This window comes from Entelurus aequoreus, linkage group LG02 (assembly GCF_033978785.1).
Source record: "Entelurus aequoreus isolate RoL-2023_Sb linkage group LG02, RoL_Eaeq_v1.1, whole genome shotgun sequence".
NCBI lineage: Eukaryota > Metazoa > Chordata > Actinopteri > Syngnathiformes > Syngnathidae > Entelurus > Entelurus aequoreus.
Window position 1 is genome coordinate 7,592,094 of NC_084732.1, and position 13,781 is coordinate 7,605,874.

The 13,781-nt window shown below is 38.2% G+C and overlaps 1 protein-coding gene across 1 annotated transcript in view; it reads right to left on the reverse strand.

Moving 5' to 3' along the window:
* LOC133665337 (A disintegrin and metalloproteinase with thrombospondin motifs 18-like) overlaps positions 1–8,243 on the reverse strand; it is a gene marked incomplete at its 5' end in the record, with an annotated part of 121,263 nt that extends 113,020 nt beyond the window's left edge. Inside the window, 3 exon segments of the mRNA XM_062070609.1 lie at positions 7,872–7,892; positions 7,894–8,012; positions 8,015–8,243. Of these exon segments, the coding sequence (XP_061926593.1) occupies positions 7,872–7,892; positions 7,894–8,012; positions 8,015–8,243 (369 nt within the window).
* Positions 8,244–13,781: the final 5,538 nt, after the last annotated feature.

Genomic DNA, 13,781 nt, shown 5'->3' on the forward strand with positions numbered 1-13,781 from the left:
AAAAATATAAAACGTTAATAACAAACAATATAAAACGTTAACATCAATTCTGTAAAATATATTTTTAATGACAAAACGTTAATAACATAAAAACTATAAAATGTTAATAACATAAAAACTACAAAACATTCAAAACATAAAAAAATACAAAATGCAATAACTATGAAACTGTAATAACAACTATAAAATGTTAACGTTAAATATATATACACATACATATACATATATATATATATATATATATATATATATATATATATATATATATATATATATATATATATATATATATATATATATATATACACATACATATATATACACATACATACACACATATACATACATACGTATATATATATACATACATATATGTATACATACGTTTTATGTTAACGTAAAAACTATAAAACGTTAAAAAAATAAAACCTATAAAACGTTATTAACATATGAACTATAAAATGTTATTAATATAAAAACTATAAAACGTTAACGTAACAATTATAAAATGTTGAGAAAATAAAAAATATAAATCGTTAATAACAAACAATATAAAATGTTAACATAAAATCTATAAAATATTTTTGTTAATGATAAAACGTTAAAAACATAAACACTATAAAATGTTAATTACATAAAAACTACAAAATATTAAAAACATTTCATAGAATAAAACCTATAAAATGTTATTAACATAACTATAAAATGTTATTAATATAAAAGCTACAAAACGTTAACAGAAAAACTATAAAATGTTGATCAAATAAAAAATATAAAACGTTAATAACAAACAATATAAAATGTTAACATAAAATCTATAAAATATCTTTTTTAATGACAAAATGTTAATAACATAAAACTATAAAATGTTAATAACATAAAAACTATAAAACGTTAACAAAAAAATAAAACATTTTGATCAAATAAAACCTATAAAACATTATTAACATAACAACTATAAAATGTTATTAATATAAAAGCCACAAAACGTTAACATAAAAACTATAGAATGTTGATAAAATGAAAAATATAAAACGTTTATAACAAACAATATAAAACGTTAACATCAATTCTGTAAAATATATTTTTAATGACAAAACGTTAATAACATAAAAACTGTAAAATGTTAATAACATAAAAACTACAAAACATTCAAAACATAAAAAAATACAAAATGCAATAACTATGAAACTGTAATAACAACTATAAAATGTTAACGTTAAATATATATACACATACATATACATATATATATATATATATATATATATATATATATATATATATATATATATATATATATACACACATACATATATATACACATACATACACACATATACATACATACATACATACATACGTATATACATACATATATGTATACATACGTTGTATGTTAACGTAAAAACTATAAAACGTTAAAAAAATAAAACCTATAAAACGTTATTAACATATGAACTATAGAATGTTATTAATATAAAAACTATAAAACGTTAACGTAACAATTATAAAATGTTGAGAAAATACAAAATAAAAATCGTTAATAACAAACAATATAAATGTTAACATAAAATCTATAAAATATTTTTGTTAATGATAAAACTTTAAAAACATAAACACTATAAAATGTTAATTACATAAAAACTACAAAATATTAAAAACATTTCATAAAATAAAACCTATAAAACGTTATTAACATAACTATAAAATGTTATTAATATAAAAGCTACAAAACATTAACAGAAAAACTATAAAATGTTGATCAAATAAAAAATATAAAACGTTAATAACAAACAATATAAAATGTTAACATAAAATCTATAAAATATATTTTTAATGACAAAACGTTAATAACATAAAAACTATAAAATGTTAATAACATAAAAACTACAAAACATTAAAAACATTAAAAAATACAAAATGCAATAACTATCAAACTGTAATAACAACTATAAAATGTTAACGTTAAAACGTTAACGTAAAAACTATAAAACGTTCAAATAAAAAATATACCTGTATATAAAAACTACAAAACATTAAAACGTAAGAAAAAAAATCAAAGTCAGTGGGCGGGGCTAACGCTAAACCCTATTGATTTTAAAAGAATGTCCACATGAGTAAGATCCTGTCATCACAAGAAGCATGTTTGTTTTGAAGGCTCTCTCCCACAAACAACTAGCTAAGGATCACAGCAGGGTGCCGGGCTGCAGCCTTTGTTGTTGATGTTAGCAAACGCGCTAACAAGCCACGTCAAAAGGGGACACGAGTCGTCCCCCCACCCACCCGGGTTGTACCACGAGGAGCCAGCGGGGGGGGGGGGGGGGGGGGGGGAGACACAAGGACCCCTCACTCGGCGGTCTATACAAATGGAAATAGGAGCGTGACTCTCGGACATGCTCACACGGCGACCTGTTAGCGACACTTCAGCTGTCATTCTAATGGCGCTGGAGTGTCAAGCTAACGGCACGTAGCTTCCCAGACTGGAGAAGCTAACGCAACTCTGACGCTCATCAAAGCTCAAAAGAAAATTGACCATTTGTTATAATATTCATTTATTTCATTATTTGGGAGTAAACATTGAAGAATTATTCCGCTAATTATGTAGCTTGTTTGTCGGTATTTCCTGTCTGGTCTCTGTGTTTTGAAGCACCGTTTTCTTTTAGATTCCAGCACACCTGATGCTAAATGTTAATTAGTTCTTGTGGAGGGGTGGCGTGGTCTGCGGGCCTGCCGCGGAGCGGGGTGTGTAAGGACCGGCCTCGAAGCCAGCGGCAGGTGAGTAGATTGCCCAGCTGGGGCTTGTTATCTAATCACCTGTCGCCCTTATTAGCAGCAGCCGGACGAGACACGTGGTTGGAGTTGGAGTTGGAATCATACTTGCCGACCCTCCCGATTTTTCCGGGAGAGTCCCGGATTTCAGTGCCCCTCCCGAAAATCTCCCGCGGCAACCATCCTCCCGAATTTCTCCCGATTTTCACCCGGACAACAATATTAAGGGCGTGCCGTGATGGCACTGCCTTTAGCGTCCTCTACAACCTGTCGACGCGTCCGCTTTTTCACCATACAAACAGCGTGCCGGCCCAGTCACATGTTGTATGCGGCTTCTGCATACACACGAAAGGGACTGCAAGACATACTTGATCAACAGCCATACAGGTCACACTGAGGGTAGCCGTATAAACAACTTTAACACTGTTACAAATATGCGCCACACTGTGAAACCACACCAAACAAGAATGACAAACACATTTCGGGAGAACATCCACACCGTAACACAACATAAACACAACAGAACAAATACCCAGAATCCCTTGCATCTCTAACTCTTCTGGGCTACAATATACACCCCCGCTACCACCAAACCCCGCCCCCCAACCCTGCCCACCTCAACCTCCCCAATCTCCCGAATTCGAAGGTCTCAAGGTTGGCAAGTATGGTTGGAATGGGAGTTGGAGCGAGAGAGAGAGACGCCGAGAGAAAGACTCAAAACAAGGACTGAAAAGTCGCAGAGCAGTGTGCTGTCGTGGCGTGTGCAGGAATAAAAACAATTGTCAAACCTGACTACCGGGCTCACAAGAGGATCTGTCGTGATCAGGAAAACCCACGGGAGGGCAACTTCCACAGTTCTATTTCGTTCTACCCGGTTCCCTCCTTCAGTGCTGGATCATTTCACTTTGTAGACTGTTGCTTTGGTGTGCTGTCTGTGTTTGTTCCCTGCTTCCTGTTGCAATCAAATCTAGTTTTACCTGCATCCCGCCTGCCGTTCTCTACATCCTTGGGGCCACGCCGCAAGTGACGCTCGCCAAGCCTTGACAGAATGATCCAGCCAGTGTGTGACCCTGCGGGGAATTCTATTGCCCAGCGGCTTGACAAGATTTTTGCTCTGATGGCCACGTGCTTCTCCCTCAAGCTCCCCCTTAACCGTCCCTGTCATCTGTTGGACTCTTTGGGGACGTCTGGGACCGGGGGGGGCTATGAGAAGTTGTGCACCTGGGGAGGCACAGCTACATCCTGCTCCAGTGAGGGTGTCCACGTCGCTCCTTCTCCCTACTTGGATGACTTCATCAGCGACGTCGCTAGCAGTTTTCTCTTGTGCGCCGGTGGGCTCGTCCATGATGCCGACATTCTGGCAAGGCCATCGCCTGTCTCTCCCTCGGTGGTGTCACCTGTTTTTCTCACAGTGCGGTCGTCACCTGAGTCTGTTAGCCTGCTCGCCGTCCTCGCCTGCTACAGAGGCGCCTGTGTGACGCGCGTCTTCATCGCCTGCTGCAGGAGCGCCCTTCTGGCATTTATCTTTCTTCTTCTCGTCGGCCACAACGGTGGCCAGTCCATGCAGCAACGGCCAGGACATGGGCTTGAACCTCTTCCTGTCCCTCGAGCTGCGGGGACACATGGCCTTGACTGTTGGGTGGCCCTTTGAGACAAAGGTGCAGTTTGGGGACCCTTCGCCATTCCTCCCTCCGTTGTTCAAATGTACGGCAGTGAAAATGAATTTCCCCAAGGGGACCAATAAATCTATATCTATATCCCGTTAGTTTTGGGTGTTTTCTTTACATTAAGGACTGTCATAGAACCTCTGGAATCCGTAATTTTGGGGGTGGGGGCATTATGTCATGATCCTTTATGACTATTGTTGTTTTGTTATCCACTTTCTTTTTTAGAATCCCTTCCTGTCCTGGTGCACTTGTTTTGTCAGTATTTCCTGTTTGGTCTTTGTCTTTTTTACCAGCACACCTGAGGCTAATTGTTAGTCCCACCGGGTTCCCTCTTTCAGTGCTGGTGTTGCTTGGTGTGCTGTCCCCCCCCCCCCCCCCCCCCCCTCCTGTTGCAATTTGAACTTAGTTTTATTGCCTGCCGTTCCCCCGCATCCGTGGTCACGCTGCGAGCGACGCTCACCAAACGTAACAGAATGATCCTGCCAGTGAGTGACCCTGTGGGGAATTATATTGCCCCATCGGCTTGACATAATAGTAGAATATATATCCTGGAGTAGTACACAAGTAGTTGTGGGGTATGTTGAAGTAGTGTTCCACCCTTCACCGATACCTGGCTTCTTCCCCGCTAGTTGCGGGGACACATGGCCTTGACTGTTGGTCGGCCCTTTGAGACAAAGGCGCAGTTTGGTGACCCTTCGCCATTCCTCCCTCTGTCCCCTGTTAGTTCTGGGTGTTTTGTTAACATTAAGGACTGTCCTAGAACCTCTGGAATCCGTTATTTTGGGGAGGGGGCATTATGTCAGGATCCTTTATGGACTATTATTGTTTTGTTATTTACTTCTTTTTTAGAATCACTTCCTGTCCTGGTGCTCTTGTTGTGTCAGTATTTCCTCTTTGGTCTCTGTGTTTGTACCAGCACACCTGAGGCTAATTGCTAGTTCCACCTGGTTCCCTCCTTCAGTGCTGGACAAATTCTACTCTGTAAACTGTTGCTTGGTGTGCTGTATGTGTTTCTTCCTGGTGCAATTAAATCTAGTTTTACTTGTGTTATGCCTGCCGTTCCCTGCATCCGTGGGGTCACGCTGCAAGCGACGCTCACCAAACCATAACAGAATGATCTGCCAGTGAGTGACCCTGTGGGGAATTCTATTGCCCATTGGCTTGACATAATATAGTAGTATATAGCCTGGAGTAGTTGTATTGAAGTAGTGTGTGTCTAGCAGGCGGCAAAGAGGTGACGCTAGTACTAGTAGGCCACATTTATGTAGGAGCTCACTTTGCACAACTTTCAGTGGCCACTTCAAGTCCTCCACAAAGCCATTAGTCTTGTGCGGGAAAGAGCTCGCATCAGAAACAAAGGACACACACACCCTCCTCTGAAGCTGGCATGTAACAGCGGGCACTACATCACTGTCAGCCTGCAGACCACCAGGGAGCAGATGCAAGTCCAAGGCTCGGCTCATGAAGCCGCCCCGGCGACCCAATTTAGCTGTTGTGTCCAGGAAGTAGACAGGTACAAATGCAGCCAGCACTGGCTGCAGATCACTCACTGGGCGGCAGTGGAGGGGGGCTACGGTACTTAATCCTTTACCTTGCATTTTTCAAGTACTTCTTGAAGTAGGTTTTGTTGGCTATAAAACATAAATATGTTTTCTGTCATGGGCGAACAGAAAGGAGACCGTGGAGGTCCGCGACAAGTTCAGATGAGAGGACCTCTTAGTGTGGTTCTCTTGGCGACTGACACTCCACCGGAGCCTTCAAGGACGTCCCGAGAAATAATTAAAAAACGGTGCAATTAACGAGGCTTTGCTGCGGCAAATCCCTGCTCTTAATTCCTCATGAATAACAAGACTTCCATCTGTTGGCGCGCTCACGTCCAGAAGCCCGGCAGACAAGGAGGCTGCCCCCTCTGACACCAACAGTTCGTCTCTCTCGGAGGAGACCAACAGGCCTTCCCTGGAGAGTCCGAAGCGGGACAAAGCGTCGTAGGATCCTCCCACAACACTTTCTCTCTCTGGCCATTCATGATGTCACCCTCTTTTCTTCCGGCCCGCCATTGTTGGTAATCCCACCCTAATCTCCCCCTCAATGGACTCCTCTCCTCGTTTGCACTTAATCCAAGGACTCTTGGCGAGAGTGCCGAAGTCTTTTGTTTAGCAGACTCACAACACCAACATAGACCGTGGTACTTGGATATATAGACAGAGTGGGACGTCGCCCCCGTTCCGCTCCGAGCTTTGGAACAACACTGAAGACTATTTCAAATCAGGACACTCACAAGTTTACTCCCACATGGCAAAACAATGTTGTTGTAGTGTGCATGCCAGGCCACTAGTTGGCAGTGGAAATACCGGAAATACTTAAAAGATTGATGAGCAAGTTTAGATACCTGACCTGTTGATTGAAGCAAGTGATTGTGTGATCACTAAGTTCCATACTTGCCAACCCTCCCGTTTTTAGCGGGAGAATCCCGGTATTCAGCGCCTCTCCCGACAACCTCCCGGCAGAGATTTTCTCCCGACAAACTCCGGTATTCAGCCGGAGCTGGAGGCCACGCCCCCTCCAGCTCAATGCGGACCTGAGACTGAGTGGGGACAGCCTGTTCTCACGTCCGCTTTCCCACAATATAAACAGCTTGCCTGCCAATGACGTCATAACATCTAGGGCTTTTACAACAGACTTAGAACAGAACTTTGTAGAACAGACTTCTCCATTGAACACGGTGGCCGAAATGATATACTCATCATGAACGGAGAAGTTAAACAGGACAATACTGCCATCTAATGGATAGCCACCGGAACACTGAAATTCAAGTATTTTTTTTTTTCTATGTAAATAAAATAATTATATATATATATATATATATATATATATATATATATATATATATATATAGCTAGAATTCACTGAAAGTCAAGTATTTCATACGTATATATATATATATATATAAATATATATATATATATGAAATATATATGAAATACTCGAGTTGGTGAATTCTAGCTGTAAATAACCACGCCCCCAACCACGCCCCCAACACCCCCCCCCCCCCCCCCCCCCCCCGCCCCAACTACACCCGACCAAGCCCCCCACCCCCCACCTCCCGATATTGGAGGTCTCAAGGTTGGCAAGTATGCTAAGTTCCATCCATCCATCCATTCTCCTTTCCAGGAAATAAAGAGTCAGTCCCGGTTTTACCGTGATTTAAATGTGGCATTTTACCACCGTTTATGATTATTAAGCCTTGCATCACTATTATTTACATATTGTGTAACCAGGAATGTATTTGATCATGATTTGGAGTGCATGAGAAAGTGCAAAGGAAAAGCTGCTGGATGCTGACTGATTTAAAAAAATCAAAAAATCAATAAAAGACAAGAGGTTGCCTACAGCCACGACAGGTTTTTCACCCGGCGCTACTTAAAGACTTACCAGTCCCGAACACGTGGATATGGGCCGCCGAGGATGAGGACAGGTTCCGAATAAATCCCTGATAGAGGCAGCCCCGGAACGCGTCGCCCTCCGTCACCGTGGCGACGCCCTCCGAGCCCAGCGTCTGCACGGTGAAGCCCGGCCCACCACCGGGGACGGCTCCAGGTCCAGGTGCACGTCCCGGCCGAAGACCGAGAAGCGGTAGTGCAGGGACGCCGGGGCCGACCTCCGGCCCCGGCGTCCTCGCCGGCCCACGTCGTGGCTCAGGTAGCGTCCCAGAGCGTCCACCTCCACCGGGGTGGCGAAGGCGTAGTCTGAGGAGGACCGAGGACAGGAAGTTACTAACACGCCACAATCCCATTCAACATCAGACAAACATTACAGGGAGACAGAACAGGATCAAACATTACAGGGAGACAAAACAGGAACCAACTTTACAGGGAGACGGAACAGGATCAAACATTACAGGGAGACAGAACAGTATCAAAAATTACGGGGAGACAGAACAGGATCAAACATTACAGGGAGACAGAACAGGATCAAACATTACAGGGAGACAGAACAGGATCAAAAATTATGGGGCGACAGAACAGGATCAAACATTATGGGGAGACAGAACAGGATCAAACATTACGGGGAGACAGAACAGGATGAAACACTACAGGAAGACAGAACAGGATCAAACATTACGGGGAGACAGAACAGGATGAAACACTACAGGAAGACAGAACAGGATCAAACATTACGGGGAGACAGAACAGGATCAAACATTACAGGGAGAAAGAACAGGATCAAACATTACAGGGAGATGGAACAGGATCAAACATTACAGGGAGGCAGAACAGGATCAAACATTACAGGGAGACAGAACAGGATCAAACATTACGGGGAGACAGAACAGGATCAAACATTACAGGGAGACGGAACAGGATCAAACATTACAGGAGACAGAACAGGTTCAAACATTACAGGGAGACAGAATAGGATCAAACATTACAGGGAGACGGAACAGGATCAAACATTACGGGGAGACGGAACAGGATCAAACATTACAGGGAGAGAGAACAGGATCAATATTACAGAGAGACAGAACAGGATCAAACATTACAGGGAGACAAAACAGGATCATACAATACGGGGAGACAGAACAGGATCAAACATTATGGGGAGACAGAACAGGATCAAACATTACAGGGAGACAGAACAGGATCATACATTACAGGGAGACAGAACAGGATCAAACATTGCAAAGAGACAGAACAGGATCAAACATTACAGGGAGACAGAACAGGATCAAACATTACAGGGAGAGAGAACAGGATCAACATTACAGCGAGACAGAACAGGATCAAATATTACAGGGAGACAAAACAGGGTCAAATAATACGGGGAGACAGAACAGGATCAAACATTACGGGGAGACAGAACAGGATCAAACATTACGGGGAGACATATCAGGATCAAACATTACAGGTAGACAGAACAGGGTCAAACATTACAGGGCGACAGAACAGGATCAAACCTTACAGGGAGACAGAACAGGATCAAACATTACAGGGCGACAGAACAGGATCAAACATTACAGGGAGACAGAACAGGATCAAACATTACAGGGAGACAGAACAGGATCGCTGACGGGTCTGCCGTCTTCCAGCGCCCCTTACAAAAAAGTTGAGATACGGGTACAGTATCAAGCAATAAAAACTGAACGGGTACCTTTTTCAGGGTCTGGGTCAGTGCTTCTTGGCTCCATCTAGTGGTACGCCAAAGAACCACTTCATGAAATATTCAAACCCTGTGTTACTGTTCAAAAAACTTTTTTTTGTTTGTTTTTTTTCGGGGGGGCTGTACAAAAAAAACTATACCTAAGTTTTCTGTGACAACAAAGGCATAAAACAAACAAACAAACAAACAAAATTAAAAACGTATTATCAAAGGATAGACCGGAAGTTGATGAAGAACAGGGCTATTGAAGAGGGCCGCAGTTTAAAATTAAAAATAGCAAAAATGTGCGATATCGACCCGTATAGAACACTTATATGGCGATACAGATTTCAGCTATAACACAAAAAAGGAATTAAAAGCACTTTTAAACTTAAAATAATAAAGATAATTAAATAATATAAAATGGGATGTGTAATGAACATTTAAGTGTATATAGAAAAAAACACAACTTAAGCGCGTGTTAAAAGTACATTTTTGCATTTATTCAAAAATGTATTGAGGTTATTGCAAGTATACATTTTTTATTTTTATTTTAACTATTTTCCCCCAAATGATACACAATGAGGCTATAAAGTGTGTTTAATGCGATTAATCGAACAAAATAATCTCGAAAAAAAAAAAATAGGTTTTTTTCGGAAAAAAGTGTAAAAAAAAAAAAACACAACTTAAGCGCGTGTTAAAAGTTTATTTCTATATGTATTCGCATTTATAAAACAAAAAAAATTGAGGTTATTGCAAGCATAAATGTTTTATTTTTTATTTTAACAATTTTCCCCAAAATTATACACATTGAGGCTATAAAGTGTGTTTAATGCGATTAATCGAACAAAATAATTGACAGATTACTTTATTACTAAAATAATCGGTAGTTGCAGTCCTAGTAATTGATGTCATATTTTGCAAAAAAAACTTAAAACATTTTTTTTTTGGAAAAAAGTGTAAAAAAAAAAAAAACACACAACGTGTGTTAAAAGTTCATTTTCTATATTTATTCGCATTTATAAAAAAATTATTAAGCATAAATTTTGTATTTTTTATTTTAACAATAATATCAACAATAAAGTGTGTTTAATGCGATTAATGGAACAAAAATAATCGACAGATTACTCGATTACTAAAATAATCGGTAGTTGCAGTCCTAGTATTTGATGTCATATTTCGCAAAAAAAACTTAAAACATTTTTTTTTGGGAAAAAAGTGTAAAAAAAAAAAACACACAACGTGTGTTAAAAGTTCATTTTCTATATTTATTCGCATTTATAAAAAAAATTATTAAGCATAAATATTGTATTTTTTATTTTGACAATAATATCAACAATAAAGTGTGTTTAATGTGATTAATCGAACAAAATAATCGACAGATTACTCGATTACTAAAATAATCGGTAGTTGCAGTCCTAGTATTTGATGTCATATTTCGCAAAAAAAACTTAAAACATTTTTTGGGGGGAAAAAAGTGTAAAAAAAAAAAAAACACAGTTCATTTTCTATATTTATTCGCATTTATAAAAAAAATTATTAAGCATAAATTTTGTATTTTTTATTTTAACAATAATATCAACAATAAAGTGTGTTTAATGCGATTAATCAAACAAAATAATCGACAGATTACTCGATTACTAAAATATTCGGTAGTTGCAGCCCTAGTAGCGACAGAACAGGATCAAACATTATGGGGAGACAGAACAGGATCAAACATTACGGGGAGACAGAACAGGATCAAACACTACAGGGAGACAGAACAGGATCAAACATTACGGGGAGACGGAACAGGATCAAACATTACAGGGAGAAAGAACAGGATCAAACATTACAGGGAGATGGAACAGGATCAAACATTACAGGGAGGCAGAACAGGATCAAACATTACAGGGAGACAGAACAGGATCAAACATTACGGGGAGACAGAACAGGATCAAACATTACAGGGAGACAGAACAGGATCAAACATTACGGGGACACATAACAGGATCAAAGATTACGGGGAAACAGAACAGGATCAAACATTACGGGGAGACAGAACAGGATCAAACATTACAGGGAGACAGAACAGGATCAAACATTACGGGGAGACAGAACAGGATCAAACATTACAGGGAGACGGAACAGGATCAAACATTACGGGGAGACGGAACAGGATCAGACATTACAGGAGACAGAACAGGATCAAACATTACATGGAGAGAGAACAGGATCAACATTACAGAGAGACAGAACAGGATCAAACATTACAGGTAGACAAAACAGGATCATACAATACGGGGAGACAGAACAGGATCAAACATTATGGGGAGACAGAACAGGATCAAACATTACAGGGAGACAGAACAGGATCAAACATTACGGGGAGACAGAACAGGATCAAACATTACAGGGAGAAAGAACAGGATCAAACATTACAGGGAGATGGAACAGGATCAAACATTACAGGGAGGCAGAACAGGATCATACATTACAGGGAGACAGAACAGGATCAAACATTACAAAGAGACAGAACAGGATCAAACATTACAGGGAGACAGAACAGGATCAAACATTACAGGGAGAGAGAACAGGATCAACATTACAGAGAGACAGAACAGGATAAAATATTACAGGGAGACAGAACAGTATAAAAAATTACGGGGAGACAGAACAGGATCAAACATTACTTTTTTTAACAATAATATTAACAATAAAGTGTGTTTAATGCGATTAATCAAACAAACTAATCGACAGATTACTCGATTACTAAAATAATCGGTAGTTGCAGCCCTTGTAATTGATGTCATATTTCGCAAAAAAACTTAAAACATTTTTTTTTTCGGAAAAAAGTGTAAAAAAAACACAAAAAAAACACGACGTGTGTTAAAAGTGCATTTTCTATATTTATTCGCATTTATAAAAAAAATTATTAAGCATAAATTTTGTATTTTTAATTTTAACAATAATATCAACAATAAAGTGTGTTTAATGCAATTAATCGAACAAACTAATCGACAGATTACTCGATTACTAAAATAATCGGTAGTTGCAGCCCTTGTAATTGATGTCATATTTCGCAAAAAAACTTAAAACATTTTTTTTTTTTCGGAAAAAAGTGTAAAAAAAAACACAAAAAAACACGACGTGTGTTAAAAGTGCATTTTCTATATTTATTCGCATTTATACAAAAAATTATTAAGCATAAATTTTGTATTTTTAATTTTAACAATAATATCAACAATAAAGTGTGTTTAATGCGATTAATCGAACAAACTAATCGACAGATTACTCGATTACTTTACTTATTATTTATTAAAAAAAAAATATTGAGGCTATTGCAAGCATACATTTTTTATTTTGACAATTTCCCCCCAAATTATACATATTGAAGCTATAAAGTGTGTTTAATGCGATTCATTGAACAAACTAATCGACAAAAAAAATAGAAAATAAATACAATTTCGGAAAAAAGTGTAAAAAAAAACAAAACACACAACTTAAGCGCGTGTTAAAAGTTCATTTACTATATTTATTTGCATTTATAAAAAAACATTATTGAGGTTATTGCAAGCATCATTTTTTTAATGTTTTATTTTAACAATAATAACAACAATAAAGTGTGTTTAATGTGATTAATCGAACAAACTAATAGACAGATTACTCGATTACTAAAATAACCGGTAGTTGCAGCCCTAGTATTTGATGTCATATTTCGCAAAAAAAACATATTGAAAACTTTTTTTTTTTCGGAAAAAAGTGTAAAAAAACCCAAAAAAAACACGACGTGTGTTAAAAGTTCATTTTCTATATTTATTCGCATTTATGAAAAAAATTATTAAGCATAAATTTTGTATTTTTTATTTTAACAATAATAACAACAATAAAGTGTGTTTATTGCGATTAATCGAACAAAATAATCGACAGATTACTCGATTACTAAAATAATCGGTAGTTGCAGCCCTTGTAATTGATGTCATATTTCGCAAAAAAATTAAAACATTTTTTTTTTTCGGAAAAAAGTGTAAAAAAAAACAAACAAAAAAACACGACGTGTGTTAAAAGTGCATTTTCTATATTTATTCGCATTTATAAAAAAAATTATTAAGCATAATTTTGTATTTTTTATTTTAACAACAATATCAAAAATAAAGTGTGTTTAATGCGATTAATCGAACAAACTAACCGACAGATTACTCGATTACTAAAATAATCGGTAGTTGC